This window comes from Lepisma saccharinum, chromosome 1 (genome assembly GCF_977018435.1).
Source record: "Lepisma saccharinum chromosome 1, izLepSacc3.1, whole genome shotgun sequence".
Lineage (NCBI taxonomy): Eukaryota > Metazoa > Arthropoda > Insecta > Zygentoma > Lepismatidae > Lepisma > Lepisma saccharinum.
Genome location: NC_139229.1, coordinates 163,318,793 through 163,339,006, shown reverse-complemented (window position 1 = coordinate 163,339,006; position 20,214 = coordinate 163,318,793). Strand labels below are relative to the sequence as shown.

The following is a 20,214-nucleotide window of genomic DNA, read 5'->3' as shown; positions in this document are numbered from 1 at the left end:
ATGAGTCTGCTACAGCTCCCTTGCTATTAATACAGTTTATGGTATGTCATAATTTTATTATTAATTACACGAGAGGAAAAAGAAGAATATTAATAAAACAAGTACCCACAATACTATCTTACCAAACGCTATGCTGAAGTTTCTTAGACCAGCTTTAAGAAACAGCCAAAAATTAATTAAGGTACATCATCTTGTCTGTCTTGAAGATTTTTATTGGGCTTACATGTGTTAGGTCTCTTCATTGCCACTTCTCAAAGCAGGCAACAGCAAGAAAACTTGGAACAATCTTAAGATTTGTGAATATGTTTTACTAAATTGAAATTTCCTGCCATTCCAGTGTTAAATTGTACGTACGATGGATGACACCACATAGAGTTGACTTACAGTAAATATAGAAAACTTCTCAGTATTAAAGATTTCAAAATTAGTTTTTCAAAGTTAGTAAAGACTGCACTGGAGTACAAGTAAATCAAGTCCATGGATATGGAAGATACAAGTTCATTAGAAAGTTTCCTGTTTCATACTTGCTATCAGCCCAAGTACCTAGCGAAAGAAAACGAAGCGATATGGTTACTATTGGCAGCACATATTCCTCCATACAATGTTACTAGTTGGCTAATTGACCTCCCAATGACATAGTGGAAATTCCAATGTCTTGTAACAAGAGAGCCTAGGTTTGATATTCAAATTCACAGAAGTGAATTGTGATTAGTGTGAATTAATCTAATATATAAAAATGGATGTATGTGTGTATGTTTGTTCCAGCATAACTCTCGAAAGCCTGGAGCGATTTCAACTAAACTTGGAACACCTATCACTTGCAATCTCGAAAGAAATACTGTGGGGGTAAGACACCCCTGGCACCACTAGAGGTCGGGTGGGAGGGGGTGACATGTAAAAATAATCGAAAACTACCGATATTAATGTGGAATCCATAGTTTTGGGGTTGCTCAGATCAATAGTGACACTCCCAATGCCGTTCAACTCCAAAAAAACCCTGGCACCCGTAGGGGTGGTGGTGGTGGGAAGGGGGTGACATGTAAAAATAATAGAAAACGACCGATATTAGTGTGGAATCCATAGTTTTTGGGGTCGCTAAGATCAATAGTGACACTCCCAATGCCGTTCAACTCCAAGACACCCCTGGTACCCCTAGGGGTGGGGGTGGGAAAGAATGACATGTAAAATGACCGATATTAGTGTGGAAAACATAGTTTTCAAGGTCGCCAAGATGAAGAGTGACACTTCCAATGCCGTTGAACTTCAACACAGCCTTGAGACACCTAGAGGTGGGGGTGGGAAGGGGCTGAAATGTAAAAATAATCGAAAACGACCGATATTAGTGTGGAATCCATACTTTTTGGGGTCGCTATGATGAATAGTGACATTCCCAATGTCACTCAACTTTAAAACACCCTTGAGACACCTAAGGGTGGGGTGGGAAGGGGGTGACATGTAAAAATAATCGAAAACGACCGATATTAGTGTGGAATCCATAGTTTTCGGGGTCGCAAAGATGAATAGTGACCCTACCAATGCCGTTCAACTTCAAGACACCCTTGATACACCTAGGGGTGGGGTGGGAAGGGGGTGACATGTAAAAATAATCGAAAACGACCGATATTAGCGTGGAATCCATAGTTTTCGGGGTCGCTAAGATGAATAGTGACACTTCCAATGCCGTTCAACTCAAGGACACCTCTGGCACCCCTAGCAGTGGGGTGGGAAAGGGTAACATATAAAATGACTGATATTAGTGTGGAATCCATAGTTTGCGGGTTCGCTAAGATGAATAGTGACACGCCTAATGACGTTCAACTCCAAAACACTCTGAAAACACCTAGGGGTGGGGGTGGGAAGGGAGTGACATGTAAAAATAATTGAAAACGACCGATATTAGTGTGGAATCCATAGTTTTCGGGGTCGCTAAGATGATTAGTGACACTCCTAATGCCGTTCAACTCCAAGTTCCTTTTACACTATAGTTAGAATTCATTATTTTCCTGTCTAATAGAAGACTGGCATAAATAAATACCCATTCAAGGCTGGGTAATCAGCTAGTATTATTATAAAATTAATCACACATTCTATTTTTGTCATATTTTTTAGGACTTAATTGGCTTGTGAAAAAAAAACTAACTTAACGTGATTTTTGTAGGATAACCTATCCTGGACCAGGCCCGTATCATGGCCCCGCTCAAGCCATGAAATATTTTGATGCAAACCTACAAAAATAACATGGGTAATTTTCAAGATTTTGCAAGAATTTAGATTTTCTTCTTGTATAAATGAATGGGTTGTCTCTGGAGAGAGGCAGACTCCAGAAGTCTGCAGTCTACTATATTTAGTTTTATAACCATTTATGCGAAGCTACTAAATGTTCCAATTTCGTTGGGACAGTTCACCATATTTACTCCCTGTCTTGACTTTTTTTCGAACTGCAGTCTTGATGAGAAAATGTCCTCTTTTTGTGGTTAATTCACATTAAGACATTTTCTTCATTATAAGGATAATTCCATAGCATTCGTGGTCACATTCAGGGTACGAATTCCCATGCCAGAAGGGGGGTCTCCCACCTTTCCACCAACGATCTTGTTCTATCACAACCGACTGTCCTTTTATTAGCCACACAAACACACACACACACATACACACACACAGGATGTTTCTAAAGTTTCAACGCATAGCAGGTGATTCTACAAGTGAAAATAAACACAGAAGTTCATGTAACGAAATGTCGAAAACGGCACCCATTCGGATTTATTGAAGTGGGAAAAAGTGCGAAAATTATGTTTACAAGGTAATAGTAGCACAACGGCCAACCATATGACCGCAGTGAAGGGCATTCCACAAAGAAATGCGGCATGCTCTATTCAAAAAAGCACATGGAAGATGTGTGAAGAAATTGATGCGCAAGGGATTCCCCAAAGGAAGCGAATGGGTCTGTTGAAGTCATGGGGGTAGGGAAGGGTTTTATGCAGTGATTAGCATGGGCAACCCAGGTGATGTTTTTGGTTGCAATGTTGTGTTGTCGATATTTGTACATACCCACATGCAGAAAGGCCGAAGCGTGACCTTGACTTTGGCATTTCCCGCTAGGGGCACTAACACAGTAGTTTGCTTCCGGCAGGAAACTACTGGTCGCTGCCATTCGTCCTTCACGTACTGCGATACCAGCATCACCGTGCATCAGGTAACCATCACACATTTGTGGTTGAATACATATGAGTGGAAGGACGTGAACTTTGCAAATTGGACAAACCTCGCAATAGGCACTACGGACGGCAGATATTTAGCAATAGGGATGGCTGCATACACTGCAGAGGAGCTGGAAGACATGCATCTCATTTATAGTGAGACAGGAAGTAATAGCCATGCAGCACGGCGTTTGTATGGGGAACGATTTCCAAATAGGAGGCTGCCGTCGCACACCTTCTTTCAAAGAGTGCATACTCGACTTTGGGAAACAGGATCAGTGCTACCACCCCCATCGAGAAATTGGAAGACCACGAAGTGTGCACACAGATCAGTTTGTGGATGCGGTGTCAGGGATCGTCCTGACACCAGTACGTGTGCTATAGCCAGTGCCCACAACACCTCCCATGTTAATGTGTGGTGCATCCTGTCCGAAGAGGGATGTACCCTTTCAAACTCCAAAAGGTACAAGACCTTTTACCTCAGGACTTTGGCCCACATGTGGTGTTTTGCGAATGGCTTTTGTATCAGATGTAAACTATCCCAAATTTTGTGAACAGGGTGTTGTGGACCGATGAAGCAACGTTCGCCAAAATGGGCATGTCCAATAGTAAAAAAAGTCACCTTTGGGATTTTGCAAATCCACATGCAATTCTCGTGGCACACCATCAGCCCAGGTGTGGTGTGGGATAGTGCATGACATTTCATTGGGCCATACATTTTCCCTGTCCGCCTGTGTGGTGGCACATATCATGCATTTCTTTGTGATGTTTTGGCTGAACTGTTGGAGGACGTGCCCTTGGCACTGAGGCAAGGACTATGGTTCCAACACAATGATGCACCACCACATTTCGACCAAAATGTGCGTCACTTCCTCAATGGCTTGTTCCACAATCAGTGTATTGGTAGGGGTGGGCCTGTGCCATGGCCAGCAAGATTGCCGGACATCGCTCCCCTGGACTTCTTTCTATGGGGAGAGATGAAACGCCTCGTATAAGAAACACCTGTCATGTCAGACGAGGATCTCATTGCACACATTAATGTCGCCGCAGTGACGATAGCAGACACCACGGGGTTGTTTGCTCGCACTAGACAATCATTGATTCGGCATTGTCATCTCTGTCTGGAAGTTAATGGCAGACAGTTTGAAAATCGTCTGTGATGTGGTTCCCCCGGCACCTCCACTCTACACACAGTGAACATGTCGACACATATGCAACCTAGCACTGCACCACCATCATCTTTGTCTTCTACGTAATGGTGATGTCCACTACGGATATTTGCTTTCTTTTTGGTTGTCAGTCTTTACATATCACTTTCCTTGGATAACACATCTCGCTAAACCCTTCCCTACCCCCATGACTTCAACAGACCCATGCGCTTTCTCTGGGGAATCCTTTGTCCATCAACTTCACACATCTGCCATGTGCTTTCTTGAATAGAGCACGCGGCATTTCTTGTGGAATGCCCTTCACCACTGCACTGGTCATATGGTTGGCCATTGTGCCACTATTTCCTTGTAAACATAATTTTCGCACTTTTTCCCACTTCAATAAATCTGAATATATATACAGGGTATTTCTAAAGTTCGTTTCCAATATGTATGAAGTGATTCTACAAGTGAAAATAAACACAGAAGTTCATGTGATGAAATGCCGATAACGGCACCCATTCAGATTATACATGTATAACCAAGGTTTCGGGCTTGCCCCCCCCCCCCTCCCCTCAAAAAAATACTGGGTACGGGCCTGTCCTGGACTGCTAATTTGTGTGAGGCAGGCTATTATTCTGAAATGCAGTATGATAGTAAGATACAATCTAGAAGAACAGGTAAATAAAAGATGTAAATTATATAGATAATGGAGATGTAGAGTGAAAGAATTATTATTAATACTGAATGAAAAGAACAAAACTTACACTTTTAATAAAAATCAAAAACATCGCCATAAAAAACAATAAATATAGCTTCACTTCCAAAATACTGCAAGCAACTGGCCATCTCTATTGTGGAAACTGTAAGTTTCATATTTCTACACAATCTGCAAGTTATGTTATGAAGTTTATGGAAAATGTGACCTTGTGGTAACTGGCCCTACTCTTCCTTATGTATAAAAGTGACAGAAATACGAGTAGAATAGTTAATTTATTAAATCTGATTGTAATTACATATAGTTTCCTATTCTACAAAATAATTAGTATTTAATTTTACTTTTTAGCGTAGTGGTAGAACATGTTTTGTACAGTAATGATTTGTGAATTATGGCACACATCATGGAACTGAATTGTTTGATTTCATCAGCAAGACCTAACAGTTGGAAGATTAATATGTATATGAGGCATGATCAAGTGACACCCACTTAAGCTGATTTATACATTCTTTTATGGAGGACCAAGACGATAGATATCGATGAAAAAATATTCGAGGACACAGGAAGAAAGTAGGTTTCCTCAGAAGTCTACACTGTGTGGGGAGGCATTGGATACCATTGGTGCAAAGAGAGAAAGAAAGAGAGAGGAAGGGGGACTTTGGCTGCTCCTTATACCATTTGCACAGTGCAGTCTTCACTTCATGCAGAATATGCACTCCTTTAGAGTTTTCTTCAAGAGCTTGAACAAATGAAAGTGATATATCAGGGCTGTAAGGTGGGTGGTCCAGAATCTCCCATCCCTTTGCTGTTGATGCATCCGGAACATTTTTGACAACATAGGGATGGGCATTGTTGTGAAAAAAATCACTCCAGAAAACGACTGTATCCACACGATCACATCAATGATCACATCAATTGACAAAAAAAAAAAAAAGATTGGGTTCTTATGCTAGATCTACCTGAAGTTCTGGCATGTTTGCATTTTATGCTGCTGTGTCATAATTTTTGCATAGTATATGTATTCAAGGGCATTGCCATTTCTATGTCATACAAATGGCATCTGGTTAACAAAGCAATCAATTTGTAATGTCAGCAAACCTGTAAATTGAATTTTATCTCCGAGTTTTAGTTGCATTATGCTATTTCTCGCTTAATTGAGCATATGAAAAATACAAGTACTTTCTTATGTTTGACCATTAACTGTAATGAAGATAAAGTATACAAAAAGAAGTTTAAGTTGGCTTAATAACTCCGTTGTTGAGATCACAAGCATGGTGTGCCATGGTCCTAGATTCAACTCCTGGTTGAACCACAATTTCCCATTTCCTTTTCAAACTGTGGAAATCGATGTGCTTTAGAGAGATCAAAGAGTTAATACTCTAGAAGAAAGTTTATAACTTTAGAAACTAATGACAGAATGATGCATCATTGTTAGAAGTTTGCCAAATTCAGGTCCCTTGCTTAGGCTATATTAATAGTTGATGTAAGTATATTGGTACAACACTAACAGATTACTAAATAAGTATGTGTGGAGTTGAGAAGCTTGAATCGTTCATAAATTTACTACTCTGATTAATTGAAGCCACAGAAATAGTTTGTTCATGCATGAAACACTGTTATATATTAACAAACATTTAAACTTTATAGATATTTTATTTTTACATTGAACAATATTATACATACACATTCTATCAACGTTTTCCTAAAATTATCCCTTAGTGTATTTAAAAAATGAAGCAATTGTCTGCATTTACAGCCTTCAAACAACCTTATATCAAGCATTACATTGTTACAATGCTTTCTCTTAATACATACATAAATACCATGTATGTCGCACATCAAACAATAACTCTAAAAGGCAAATGACTCTTTCATATGTCAATGTCTTACATCTCACATATTTAACAGCCAGCCATTTCCATCCTCTTGAAAAATAACTGGTAAGTAACATTATATTTTGTGCTTGCTGTGTTTCAAATCTCTGCTGCCTCATAGAAAATGCTTTGTTCTGTCTGCTCTCGCCACCTATTGCATGGTATAATCTCTAACAACATAACACCTCAGGTCTGTATCTCTTCTATGTTATTTGTTGTACCTTTGTATAGCTTAGCTCATGTTTGAAAAACATATTCTCGTAGTTTTTATGTTCAATAAGTTGTAAGGTGCTTATATTTTTGTTATAAACTTATGCTAAAGTAAATATTCATTAAATTTAGATATTTGCTAAAACATTAGAGGTTCATAATCATTTTTATTGCCATAATTACACTAGATGATTTTTCATATTAGTTGCTAAAAGTTTATTATTAAAATATTAATTAATGCTTATGCATATGTTTTTTTTTTCTCAGAAAGCATTTAAATTCCATCAGAAGAACACAGTTCCTTAGAAAAAGTTTCTTCTTTCACTGTGAGTTTTCTGTCTGTTTTCAGGAATACAGTGTTCAGTTGACATTCAGAGAGCAATGGGAAGATGAAAGACTCAAATTCAATGATGCAGAAGGTAAATACAACAATTTCACCAATATTATTAGTGCAACTGCAGAAAATACATAAAGCTAAGACAATAATGAGACAAAATACTAGACTTTTAAATGTATAATATGTGTATAATTATTTAAATTTGTGAGTTCCCAGTGTGTAGATTTGACTGTTTTAAAAATATCTACCTCTCTATTATTTTTATTTGGGGGGCGGGGTTATTTTACATCTCCTTTCTAACCTCTTGGTTATTCACAACATCGAGTATGAATGATGAACTGATGACAATGATACATCCATGCCTAACCAGGCTTCAAACCTGGGACATATGGCTTCGTAGGACCTTCGCTGCCCACTCTATGACATAGGTAGATCCATTCCTTATAAATATAAATTAATGCATTTGATTTCTCTACACTGCTCCATTTACTTCTTTCTATCTGCTTCCTCTGTAAGTGGTTTTACCTGATAAGCATAGGTTTAATGAAGCCCAAAATGGAACAAATTCTAGGGGTTAAATCTGATGTCTGTTTTCTCATGGGCAGCTTTCACACCAAAATCCCATGGTATTCACAAGGAAGAGATATGATATGTTATTGCCAAAGTGAGATTTTTGTCTAATGCATTGAGCACATTATTTAACCAAAGGAAGAACTCAAATATTGACTTGCCATCACATCAGTTACAGGAAAATCGCCAATTCTCTCTTTGTCAAGTTAAACTAATTTGCTTGCAATTGTGTTAATGTTTGGTAAAAATAACATTCATAACAGACTGTCAAAAAGAAGCACTATAAGCACATACATACACATGTGGCAATAATGTACCTTCCACACAAACATTGATTGTTGTTTCAAGTACACTTTTTACACAGACAGGCTAATCTGGACTGGACCTACAGTTTAAACTGGGATCTGCACCACTGTGCAATGTAACTCCACTGAATATCGAACCCGGGACCCCTTGCATACAAGGTGATGACATTACCACATGCCATCTGAGAGGCCCGCAACCATTAGTACTGCAGTAACTGGCAATAGTATTAAAACATGCTTGATTCCTTTTCCTCACTCTTCCACTTGGTGCCCATACCACCTATAATTTCCAGTATCTACATTTGTGATACTGAACCAAATAAAACACTCTTTTTCAGATCTCAGAAAAATCAGGACTTGTTTGCGAGAGACACTTATTTTATTTTATTTATTTTTTAATAAATGGAACTATTTACACAGAAATTATTGATTCATTATTCCAGCATGAATGCTCCCATTATTACATATGAAAATTTTAAAATGCAACAGCAGCTTCTCTATAGGTAGCTAGAGAGAATGTGCCTTGATGATTTAGCAAACTGTATGAATTTATGATCAAGAGTTTTAGAGATGTACATTTTTATTGTTGGATACTTATCATTTAGAGATGTGGTATATTTCAACTAGCATTAAAGAAGTGAGATAAGTGGGATCTATTTTGACTGAAGTTTCTTTGAATTTTTTTTTTTTTGGGTGAGTCAATATATTGGCTTGCTTACTTCAAAAATAAATACCAGTTTGTACTTAGTACCATGTGTCATTTTCCATATTTTAATGAATCAACATCAAAGTGCATGTTTCTATTATGCATGGGTTTTAAAGTCATGATTAAACACACGGCCATGAAATAAGCTGGGTGGCAGAAGTTCACACTGTTGCCACGTCAGAGCAAAACCCTGTGTGTTTAGAGGTTTAAGAGAATGAAGATATCATTGTAGAGTTCATCTTTGTAATCCATGTGAAACAAACTGACAGTATTTGCTCGAAAGGTCAGGGATGACACAAAAGTACCCAGAGAGAGGTTGGTCTGATGCTCGAACTAGATAATGCAGCCCAGTTGGCATTGCCACACAATGTGCAGGAACCAGTCACTGTTGTCCTGCTCTCGCTTTGCTTTTCCCATATGTGGCATCAGCACAATTCTGCCCAGCTGCCTATTTTCATGGCCATGCATTTAGTTATCAAATACCATTGCTAGGCAAATGAATTGAAAAAGAAATTTCCATATACTGTAACTTGTATTGTTGCATTCCAAATTGGACATTATATGTAACTGGAAAATATTTGTAAATCTGTCAAGAACAGTCTTGGATGTATGTATAGTACAATCCCCATAAAATTTTGAGGTCCAGAGAATATCTCTGCTGATTTGGTATCTTGAGATCTTATATTAACATAAAAATTTTGGTAGCCATTTGGACTCCTGTATAACCTTTTATTTGTAATTTTCAAAATTGTGGGTTAGTGCCTTAGAGTGATAAATTTTATTAACAAATGAAGAAACTATATCATGTTTCATATCAAACTGAATGTTTTCGTGGTCACAGAATTAAGACCTGGTGTTTTGTTATCAGACTACTTACATTTTAGTTTCATGGTGGTGCTTAATATTGCATAATTTTTATATTAGTGTTACAAATCACTTCAGAATTTAAAACATTTACACTGAAAACATAGTGTACATCTTATGTAAAGTAAAGTAAAGTAAAGTGTTCCCCTGTGCATAGCACCATGCCATGAAGGCGTATAGGAGGTGTGGGGGTAATGCCCCACACTTTCTTGATCCGGTCGTGAGTGGGGGTGATGTGATCAGCATCACGCCCCTAACCACCTTTACCCAGGGTTTGACCCAGGTACCCATGTTATTCGACGCTGGGTGTGCGCCGGGGCCGCTTCCACCATTAGAAAAGTTCCCGGATTTGAACCGGCCGGGGATCGAACCCGGGACCTTGAGCATGGTAGTCAGACGCGTTACCGACTTTTTTTTTTTTTTTTTTTCCCATCACACTTCATTCACTCATATCATTTACATTTCTATTTCAGGACTCTTCAGGACAGACAATCACAAATACCCATGCCTTACCCGGGACTCGAACCCGGAACCCCTGGCGTTGTAGCTCTGAGCCACCGTCTTATGTTTCAAATGTAATACATAAATGTATAGAAATGTTATATCTTCCCAACCTGTGTACAATAGTAACCACCAGTGATGTAGTGCAGTTCTCTGGGGCCTCCCTGCAAGTAAAATATTGGGGCCCCCTCAGTGGAAAGAAGAAACATTGAGACGATGCCAGAGTGGAATGGACACACAATAATTAGCAACCCCTCCCCCAGTTGTAAAATGAATTAACTTTAACCCTTCCCTTCCATTTTTTGTCATCGACTTAGGCTTTAGCAGTTTGTCGAAACTAAATCAGGGTTATCTGAATCTCTGATAAATAACTGGATGAAGAAATGCGACATGTTTTCTCTTACTTCAACGCGGTGGCACAGCCAGGATTCTTTTTTAAGGAGGGTGGAGGCTTCACATAGCCAACTATTTTGTTCGTGATCCTTTGTATTTTTTGTTCGAAACGTTTTTTTTTTTATGTAGGTTACATATAATACACATAGTATATTTAAGATATACTGTTTGGGGAAATTGTTTAAAGGATAGTAAACACTCCTTTTTTGGACATAGAGGTGGATGCACCTTCAGCCCACAAAGCCATCCTCTGGCTATGCCAGGCCAAGATTCAACGTAAGAGACGCTCACATTACGCTTCTAATACTAATAGTGAGCTATATACTCAAGCAAACTTATCATTTCATTACGGGGGTTGAACTGGACCTCTACATTGTCAAAGGTGACCTAATATCAAAGGGTAAATTGCAATCTGCTACTAAGAAATAGAGGCGGACTCAAGTCTTGAAAGATAGAAAATTAAGCAGCAACTGGACTTTATTCACTCAAAATTTGTCACTCAATGAAATGCCCATTGGAGGGATTGGAGCACTTTGACCACTGCATACGTTGTATACCACTGCATACGTTGTATACCATGCGTGGCAAAATTGGGGCTACTGGACCTAAGGTAAAGGTAAAAAAGGTAAAGTGTTCCCCTGTGCATAGCACCATGCCATGAAGGCATATAGGGGGTGTAGGGGTAACACCCCACACTTTCTTGATCCGGTCGTGAGTGGGGGTGATGTGATCAGCATCACACCCCTGACCGCCTTTACCCACCAGGGTTTCCCCCAGGTACCCATATTATTCGACGCTGGGTGGGCGCCAGGGCCGCTTCCACCGTTAGAAAAGTTCCCGAATTTGAACCGGCCGGGGGATTGAACCTGGGACCTTTAGCATGGTAGACAGATTCATTACCGACTGAGCCACATTGCCCCTGGGCTAAACATCCTGAGTTTTGGGGCCCCTTTGAAGTAAAATATAATAGGTGTGGACAATGTCAGAAATTTATCTCAGGTCTTATTTCAATCTCATACTGAGGCTTGTGGGGCCCCCATGAACATATTTGGTGGGAAGTTACATTTTAAATATCAAGTAATATTAATGGTAATAAAAAAGGTCATAAATTATGAAGTTTGTTTGTTTGTTTAGGTATTGTGTAACAAAAAGGCATCGACTGGTTGAACCACTGAATCTTTGTACTTGAATCACAACTGTACTACACTACACTATACTACGTTTACGAAAGCTATGTAGCTATAAAAGCACGAGATGAGAGAAGTTTCTTATCGATTGCCATCTATGAGCAAGTAACTTAATTCTGAATTTCAGAGGAGACCCATAATGTCAAGTTGCCCGGGCCCCTCTGGCTGAGACAACACACCACTGCTTATTATCGCAGACGTCGTCATATGATATGTTACTGGGAACCAAATTTCTGTTTCGTAAATTCATTTTTTAAATAAGCGACAGTAACTACTGAATTTCTGGGATTATATAAAATTTCAGGATCACAGAGAGAGAACATAACAGGGTCCCTGCAGCTTGACCCCCCCACCTCCCCGCATTGTGGGGGTTGAGGGGACGGCTGTTATGCCACTGGTAACCACACTATAACTTGGCTCGCAAGGGCTTATGTGAACATTTAAATGTGCCCTAAGCTTATTCTTGAGATAAATATACGTACACCAGAAGATGAAGTAAATTTGAGTATTTATCTCTTACACCCAGGTTTTCCTAGAGTATAGGATGGCACAGAAGTAGCATGATACAATGAATTTCTATTTTTTTTTTAAAAATCCTTCAAATTTCTTAATCAAAACGTAATCTAATGAAGGCAATTTATTTGAATGCTGTTTGTACTAACGATATAAGTGTAATTTTATCATAAATAAATTTACGTAGCTATCAATGATATGTTAACAGCCAAATTTCTACATTCAACTGGAATAAAACTGATTTAAATTAATACATTTATATCCCATTTTACACAGTTACAAAGTAGTTGGAAATCAGGATGTGAATTAACAGGGACAGGTTGTCACCTCCACCCAATTATTCCCACACATTTTTGCATACATATTCACAGCCCAAGTTATGACCACCTTTCACTGAAAATAAGGTTATAGGACAGTTGTATTTCATGAAAAATATATTCAAATATTAATTTATACAAGTTTCAAATACTTCTGTGAATTTTCCATCGACCATGAAAAGAGCGATGTTATTGGGTAAATTCAACATTCGATAACCTGACAAAATCACTACAGACATAGAAATACCAATCTACAATATTCAATATCATTGTCGATTTGCAAAATATTTAGTAAAAACTTCCTTCCTCGCTCTGCTGATAATGGTGAACAAGGAGAATGATACATCAAACAATCAGGGCCGAGTGATTTGAGCTACTACCCAGGCCACCAGGTGCCAAACCGGGGCATCCTCCTTGAATAGAGCCAAATCCTAAGCGTGGCAATTTATTTGTTCAAGTTTATTTTGTGAGTCCACTTTATGCACAGAAAATCAAATAGGGACGACCTACAGTTTAAAGTGGGATCCGAACCACTATGTGCCTTCATCGGGTGCATGGCGATTTGTTCTACAAAAAGAGTTGGATTTATTGTGGTCAAGAATTAACTGAAGTTACTGCTGAATAACTTAATAAGCATATTGCAAATTTAATGTAGCAATTTAGGCTAAGAGATTACTGTTATTTTCATGTCATTATGTAGGTATTAATTAAACACATATCCACATGCCTACAATAAACATGTTCCTTAACAGTAACACTTGAAGCGTTTTTTTAAAAAAGCTATTATTTTTTGTCATCAAAACCGTAAATATATAACATGGCCATGATTTATATTGGAGGAAGGTGTAAAGTAGAGGCCACCAAAATTCCACATCGTCCAGGTGAAAATTTTATCTGAAGCCGCTCGTGCAAACAAGGTAGCGGATCCAAAGACCACATGTAGAAAATCAGTTGTAATCTATCTATATTTATAATCAGCATGGCCACTCTAGGACCATGAGAAAATTCAAGTATAATTCCTGGTTTTCAAGATGAACTTTCCAAAAATTCAAGGCTACAAGCAGATGTTTTCTCAATTTCAACCTTATGTATTATCTATTGCCTCTCACCACCCTCACACATATCAAGGCAAATATATTAACAATATATACAGTAAAGGTCTGTGTGATTCCAATGTATCCAAAAATTCAAATTCAATTCAATTAAACGGTATACATATATATTTAATTAATCAACTTCAACATATGTTATCTTGTAATAATCTTGCATATGTCATATAGATTGTTCTGGAAAGGACACGCACAAAAGAAAAGAATCGAAAGAATTCTGTGTTATTTTCCACGCAGCTTTCCTTTCCTTCCTAGATAGAAATAGAAGCTAAACTTTAAAAAACTTGCCTCAGGGCATTTATAAATATGTATTAATTCAATGGGATTAGAATTAGAAAAAGTTGCAATTTTTCACGTCTACGGAGAAAAATTCATGCAGAATTCACATATAATCCCAAGAGCCAATAATTCATGCATAATTCCCGGAATTCAAGGAATTTGTAGCCACCCTGATAATATACAGCTCCTGGCCATATTATTAGATGCACCGCAATTTTGTTTTTGAAAATAAGAGTTTTGAAGGGGAAACTTGTACAAAATTGACCATTAGTTATGTGAAAAGTTTCCTGTACGTTATTTGAACTCTAGCAAATGCGAGTAATACGTACAAATGCACTTTCTTGCACAACATTGATAACAATAATAATAATAGTAATAATAATACAAAGTAATGTAATTCGACACAGTGGACACTTTTAACAGTTCTCTTACTTTTCACATTAAAAATGTTGCAATAGGGTTCTTTGTGGCTGAACTTTCGATTATTGTAATGATCAATATGAAAAGAGGAGGTACTGTTGTTGTTGTTACAAACAATACAATACCTCCAACACCAAACGTCATTGTTGTTGAACGAATATGCCGCAGTTCAATTCAAGCTGAGTTGAGAGGAGGACGTCTTGCGAATAGTGAATCGTATTTGTGATAAATTTTACAGTGATATTGTGTTTGTACACTGTCTGTATATTTTTTAAAATTTAATTATTAACATTAGAGAGTCATGGTAAAAAAAAGTGACTTGATACCGAGAAAGATTGCTGAAATTGAGATAGTAATGGAATGTTCTCTAATCGAGAGATTTCTAGAAGATCTGATGTGTCTGAAGCATCCGTGAGGCGAATAGAGAAGAAAATTGAATATGGTGGAGAGTGTGAGTCACAAAGGAAAGACAGATGTGGGCGTAAAACAATTTTTACTCCAATATCCTTATGCTGTTTGAAGAACATTTGCCTCACGGATAGATTTGCGAGTACAAAGGAACTTAAAGATGAACTTGAAAAGAGTGGTGTTTGTGCATCTGAAAGAGCAGTAAGGCTTAGGCTTTCTGATATGAACCTGAAGGCACTCAGACCTGCTAAGAAGCCAAAATTAACCCCTGCTATGATTCGTAAAAGTTTTCATTAGGCAATAGCTCACAAAGAAAAATATTTTAACTTTTGTAGATCTATTTGCTTTAGTGACAAGTGCACGTTTGAAATCTTGGGGAATAAATCTTTGTTTGTGAGAAGACGTCCAGGTGAAAATCCAATCCTGGTTGTTTTTTGCAGACTGTCAAACATCCAATAAAAGTTACGATTTGGTCAGTCATTAGTGGCAAAAGTACGGGACGTCTGTATTTGGTTCAAGGAACAATGAGGCAAGAACAGTATAGGGAAGTGCTTAAAAGAAAGTTGCTACCTCAAGTAAGAGAGTGGTTACCAAATGGAGAACCGCTTGTATTCATGCAGGATGGAGCCTCATGCCAACCGCAAAATCAATTTAACAGTTTCTACAGCGTGAAAATGTTCCTCTCTTGCCCTGGCCAGGAAACTCTCCAGATATGAACCCAATTGAAAATATTTGGTACCTAGTGAAAAAAGAAGTGTCAAAGCAAACAATTACGACAAGAATTGGCCTAATTGAAAAAATAATTCAAGTGTGGAATCACCATCCTCATATGAAAGAGACAGTACAAGCATGCATTGATAGTATGCCAAGACGAATCCAAGTACTGATAAAGGCCAAAGGTGGCTCAACCAAATGTTAAAATTGACTTCCAGTCATATGTATTGTATAGCTAATATTCAAGAAACACAGTAAAAAATTATATTTGTAATTATTAATGTGTCAAGTAATTGTTGTTCTTTGTTAAGGTTCACATGTAATCAATGTAATATTTCATGTAATAAAATAAAGAATTAAAAATGGAGAATAACAAAAAAAAATTAGACGAGATAATAACATATCCTTAAAATTTTGCATAAAATTTGGAGGTGCGTCTAATAATTTGGCCAGGGGCTGTAACATAATAATAAATCTTTACTGAGCAGGCGAGGTTCTTCCACCTAATGGCCAACTGACCAAACCAACAAAATCAAATTAAAATCAAGAGAATAATAAATATTAAAGAAAATAACAGTACTCACTCAGTCCACACTGCCCTGCTTCGTACTTCAGAAAATTTCTTTCCCTTACGCCATATCTGCATTATTACCACAGTCGCTGCATGATTTGCAGCTAACTTCCCTCCAAATATTCAAAAACGTTAAGTATCACGTCCCTGCTTTCGCTATGTACAATTTTCCCTTTCATGATGAAAGGGGGTTGATCGACTACAGCACCAGAGTATTTTGTCCAAGCTGCACTAAGCAAAGGCAATGCTAGAGGTAATGCAAGACATTGTTTAAAACACGCGTCTTGCTTTCAGTTGCTCCCCCCTCCTCCCCTTTTGCCCCTGCCATGCTTGGAACAGGGTGGGCAAAGATACCATATGAAATTATATAGCATACTGAATGCCCATGCAATTATGAAGATTCCATGGCCATGAAAATACATAATTTGACATGCATAGTTTCTATGTATTGTGTTAAAGATACTATTTTGCAAATAAAGTTAGGCACAGGAGTCAAAATGTCTACAACAGTTTTTGTTAATATAAGTAAGACCTTAAGATACCAAATCGGTAGAAGAGAAATTATCTGGACCTCAAACTTTTTATGGGGTGTGTGGTGAGAACTGCACTAATATATCTGGTAAGCATATTTTTCATTTAATTTACATTGTATTAATAACTCATCTCTCCACTCAGAAGGTAACAATTTCTTGAGAAATAATTATTTAAACATGGTGAGTAATTCTTTGAGAACCCTGTTCATTTTTATTGCACATTCACAATCTTTTGCATTATTCTAGCTGTAGATTTAGAATACATGGGTTATATATGACTTCAAAAAATGGAAGATATAATTTTACTTTATGGCAGTTCAAGCTTTGATAATTATAATTACATTCAATCTTTAACAGGCAAATATTTTGTAAATTATATTGAAATAAACATACATGTTTATGCAATACATATATTGAATGCTTTGTAAAAGAAAAATACTTTAATTTTACAAAAATTTGGTAAGAAATACACATATTTCTAACTTCTGAAACAATATAAAGAAATAAAAATTCATACTTGACTCTGTCCTTCAGGTCGACTAAAATACTTAACACTTACTGATGCAAAGAGAGTATGGATGCCAGATCTGTTCTTTTCTAATGAAAAAGAGGGCCATTTCCATAACATCATCATGCCCAACGTCTACATTAGAATCTTTCCAAAAGGATCAGTTCTCTACAGTATCAGGTATGATGTAACATTTTATTTCTTTTTGTATGTGTTATTAGCTTTCAGTTAGTCATTCATAATAGCAGAAGATATATATATACTCTTCATGACTTAAATAAGCACTAGGACTTGTTGGAAATGAATTTGTAAACATGGAAATAAGAGTGTCTAGAATTTGATTATCTGATTACATGCTTGGAGTTTCAGTTTGAGGTATTAAGTGTATAATTTCTTTCTTTCTATTTTGGCTATGTTACACAGCTACTCTGCATCTTGGGATCATCATAATGATGAAGATGAATGATAAACTGGCAAAATGGATGATGGGGCAAACAAAATGATACATTCATGTCTTTACCAGGTTTCGAACCTGTGTCTAATGGCTATGTAGCATGTTACACTGGCCACTCTGGCACATAGTGAGAGAGAGTGAGAGAGAGAGAGAGAGAGAGAGAGAGAGAGAGAGATAGAGAGAGAGAGAGAGAGTATATATATGCCTCTATCTACAATTGTTTGATGTACAGATCACAGCAGGGCTAGATCATCAATTATGATGCAGGCATTAGTAATGTGTTGGAGGAGATACATGTGGTCACAAATCTTGTCAGAGTTAACGGGAGATTTAGCACAACCCCCCCAGAAGTATTTGAATTTTTGTTCTATATCATCACGTTTGTTCCACTTTCAATGACTCATGATGATTAGGGTGAATGATGATTAGGGTGAATGATGATTAGGGTGAATGATGATTAGGGTGAATGATGATTAGGGTGAATTATGATTAGATGAATTTGATGAAGGGGCACTAACAAAGAAACACCAATGTCCATGCCTGGACATAATACATACTACAGGTTGAGCCAAAAGTCATGCTCAGATATTGATATATTATTGTTATTGATTGATTGAATTAGTGTTTTAAGTCCACTTTATGCAAAGTAAGGCTAATTGGGACTGGACAGACAGTTTAAAGTGGGATCCGAACCACTATGTGCCTCCACCGGGTATCGAACCCAGGATCCCTTGATTACAAGGCGACGACACTAGCACTGCGCCATTGGGGAGGCCCTTGTTATTGAATAAGAAAATGAAGTAATTATTGTGGAAACTGTATTGAACTGAACAAGATACATCCCTTACTCATCCAACAGCACATGGAGATTCTTGGCATCTGCATTTCTGTTAAGTACATGCATATCTTTCCGGTCTTCCACTGTATTGTGCATCTAACACAGAACCAGTTTCAAAAGTCTTCCTTTCAAGTTTCTGTAAATTCGCCTCAGTTGAATTGATTTTTTGATTATTGAAGCAATGAAAAAAATTATTTGATTTCTTCATATGTTTCACCAGTTCGTCCCATTTCATGCACCCATAAGCTAACAATGAGACATTCCTCAATAGTGAATCAGCTTGTATCCGCCATTGTTTATAACACTCAAAACAACAGTCACCTCAGGAGCACAAGTTGGGAAACCAACTTTGACTTGACTTAATTCCTTTTGCTCCATCAGGAGCATAGGGCTTCAATGAAATGGCTCCATTTGGCCCTGTGACGTGCCAACTCCTTGATCTCTCTGCATGTTTTTCCTTTCTCGGCTGCTTCTTCTTCTACTGTTCTCTTCCATGTCTTCTTAGGACATCCTATTTTTCGGGCTCCTTGGGGGTTCCAGTCTAAAGCTGCTTTCTCTATTGCTCCAGTTGGTTTTCGTAAGGTGTGTCCTAACCAAATCCATTTTCTTCTTTTTTATTTGGGTTACAATTGGCTGTTGTTTAGTTTCTCTTCATAGTTCTTCATATGATATTATTTCTGGCCATTTTATATTAAGGATACGCCTGAGACAATGATTAGTAAAAGTTTGTATCCTTTTTGTGTTAGCTTGGGTGGTTTTCCATGTTTCGCACGCATACAGTAAAACTGATCGTACATTTGTATTAAAAATTCTTATTTTTGTCTTTCTAGAAATATTGCAGGCTTTCCAAATGGGATTTAGTTGAAAAAATGTTCCATTGGCTTTCTTTATTCTATTTTGTATGTCTTCATCTGAACCTCCTTCTTTTGTTATGATACTTCCTAAGTATGCAAATGACTCTACTTGTTCAATGAGCTCATAACAAAAATTCAACTTTTCTTTTCCTCTTGCGTTACCCCCACACCCCCTATACGCCTTCATGGCGTGATGCTATGCACAGGGGAGCACTTTACCTTTACCTTTTTTTTCCTCTTGCATGGTGGTGTGTGCTATAGTCGATTATTCCTTCTTTCCGGCAAACACTTTGCCACGGCTGATGAACTCAAAGATGCTGTCACTACATGGTTGAATATATTGGTGGAAACCAAGTACAATGACAGTATCAACAAACTGGTATCAAGCTATGATAAGTGCTTGAATGGGTATGGCAAATATGTGGATAAGTAGAGTAAGGTATGTAGTTTCTGTAACATAAATTATTTGCACACATCTCTTTGTCATTTGTGTTTTACGGCAAAATGTTCCTTTTTTATTGGATGACCCTCATAGCATCAAATCATGACTTTTAGCCCAGAGTATGCAAATAAAAAGCTGCTAGTTATGTTTAATTTTTTTGTTTCACAAAAAGTATTAGTTGAGACGAGAGCAAAATTAGGTGTGCAGTTTTACGTTTAAATCTACTTTATTCCATAGACAATTA

General features: G+C 37.6%; 1 protein-coding gene and 1 long non-coding RNA gene across 6 annotated transcripts in view; one reads left to right on the top strand and one right to left on the bottom strand.

Moving 5' to 3' along the window:
• Nucleotides 1–20,214, bottom strand: part of LOC146003493 (uncharacterized) — a 319,461-nt gene that overhangs the window by 103,484 nt on the left and 195,763 nt on the right. The window lies entirely within an intron of this gene.
• The window catches only part of GluClalpha (glycine receptor alpha 1), a 214,783-nt gene that overhangs the window by 171,042 nt on the left and 23,527 nt on the right, over nucleotides 1–20,214 (top strand). For all 5 annotated transcript variants that reach the window (XM_083141753.1, XM_083141769.1, XM_083141761.1 and 2 more), the window contains 2 exons: nucleotides 7,497–7,566; nucleotides 17,409–17,562. In XM_083141753.1, the coding sequence (XP_082997879.1) occupies nucleotides 7,497–7,566; nucleotides 17,409–17,562 (224 nt within the window). The remainder of the gene's footprint in view (nucleotides 1–7,496; nucleotides 7,567–17,408; nucleotides 17,563–20,214) is intronic.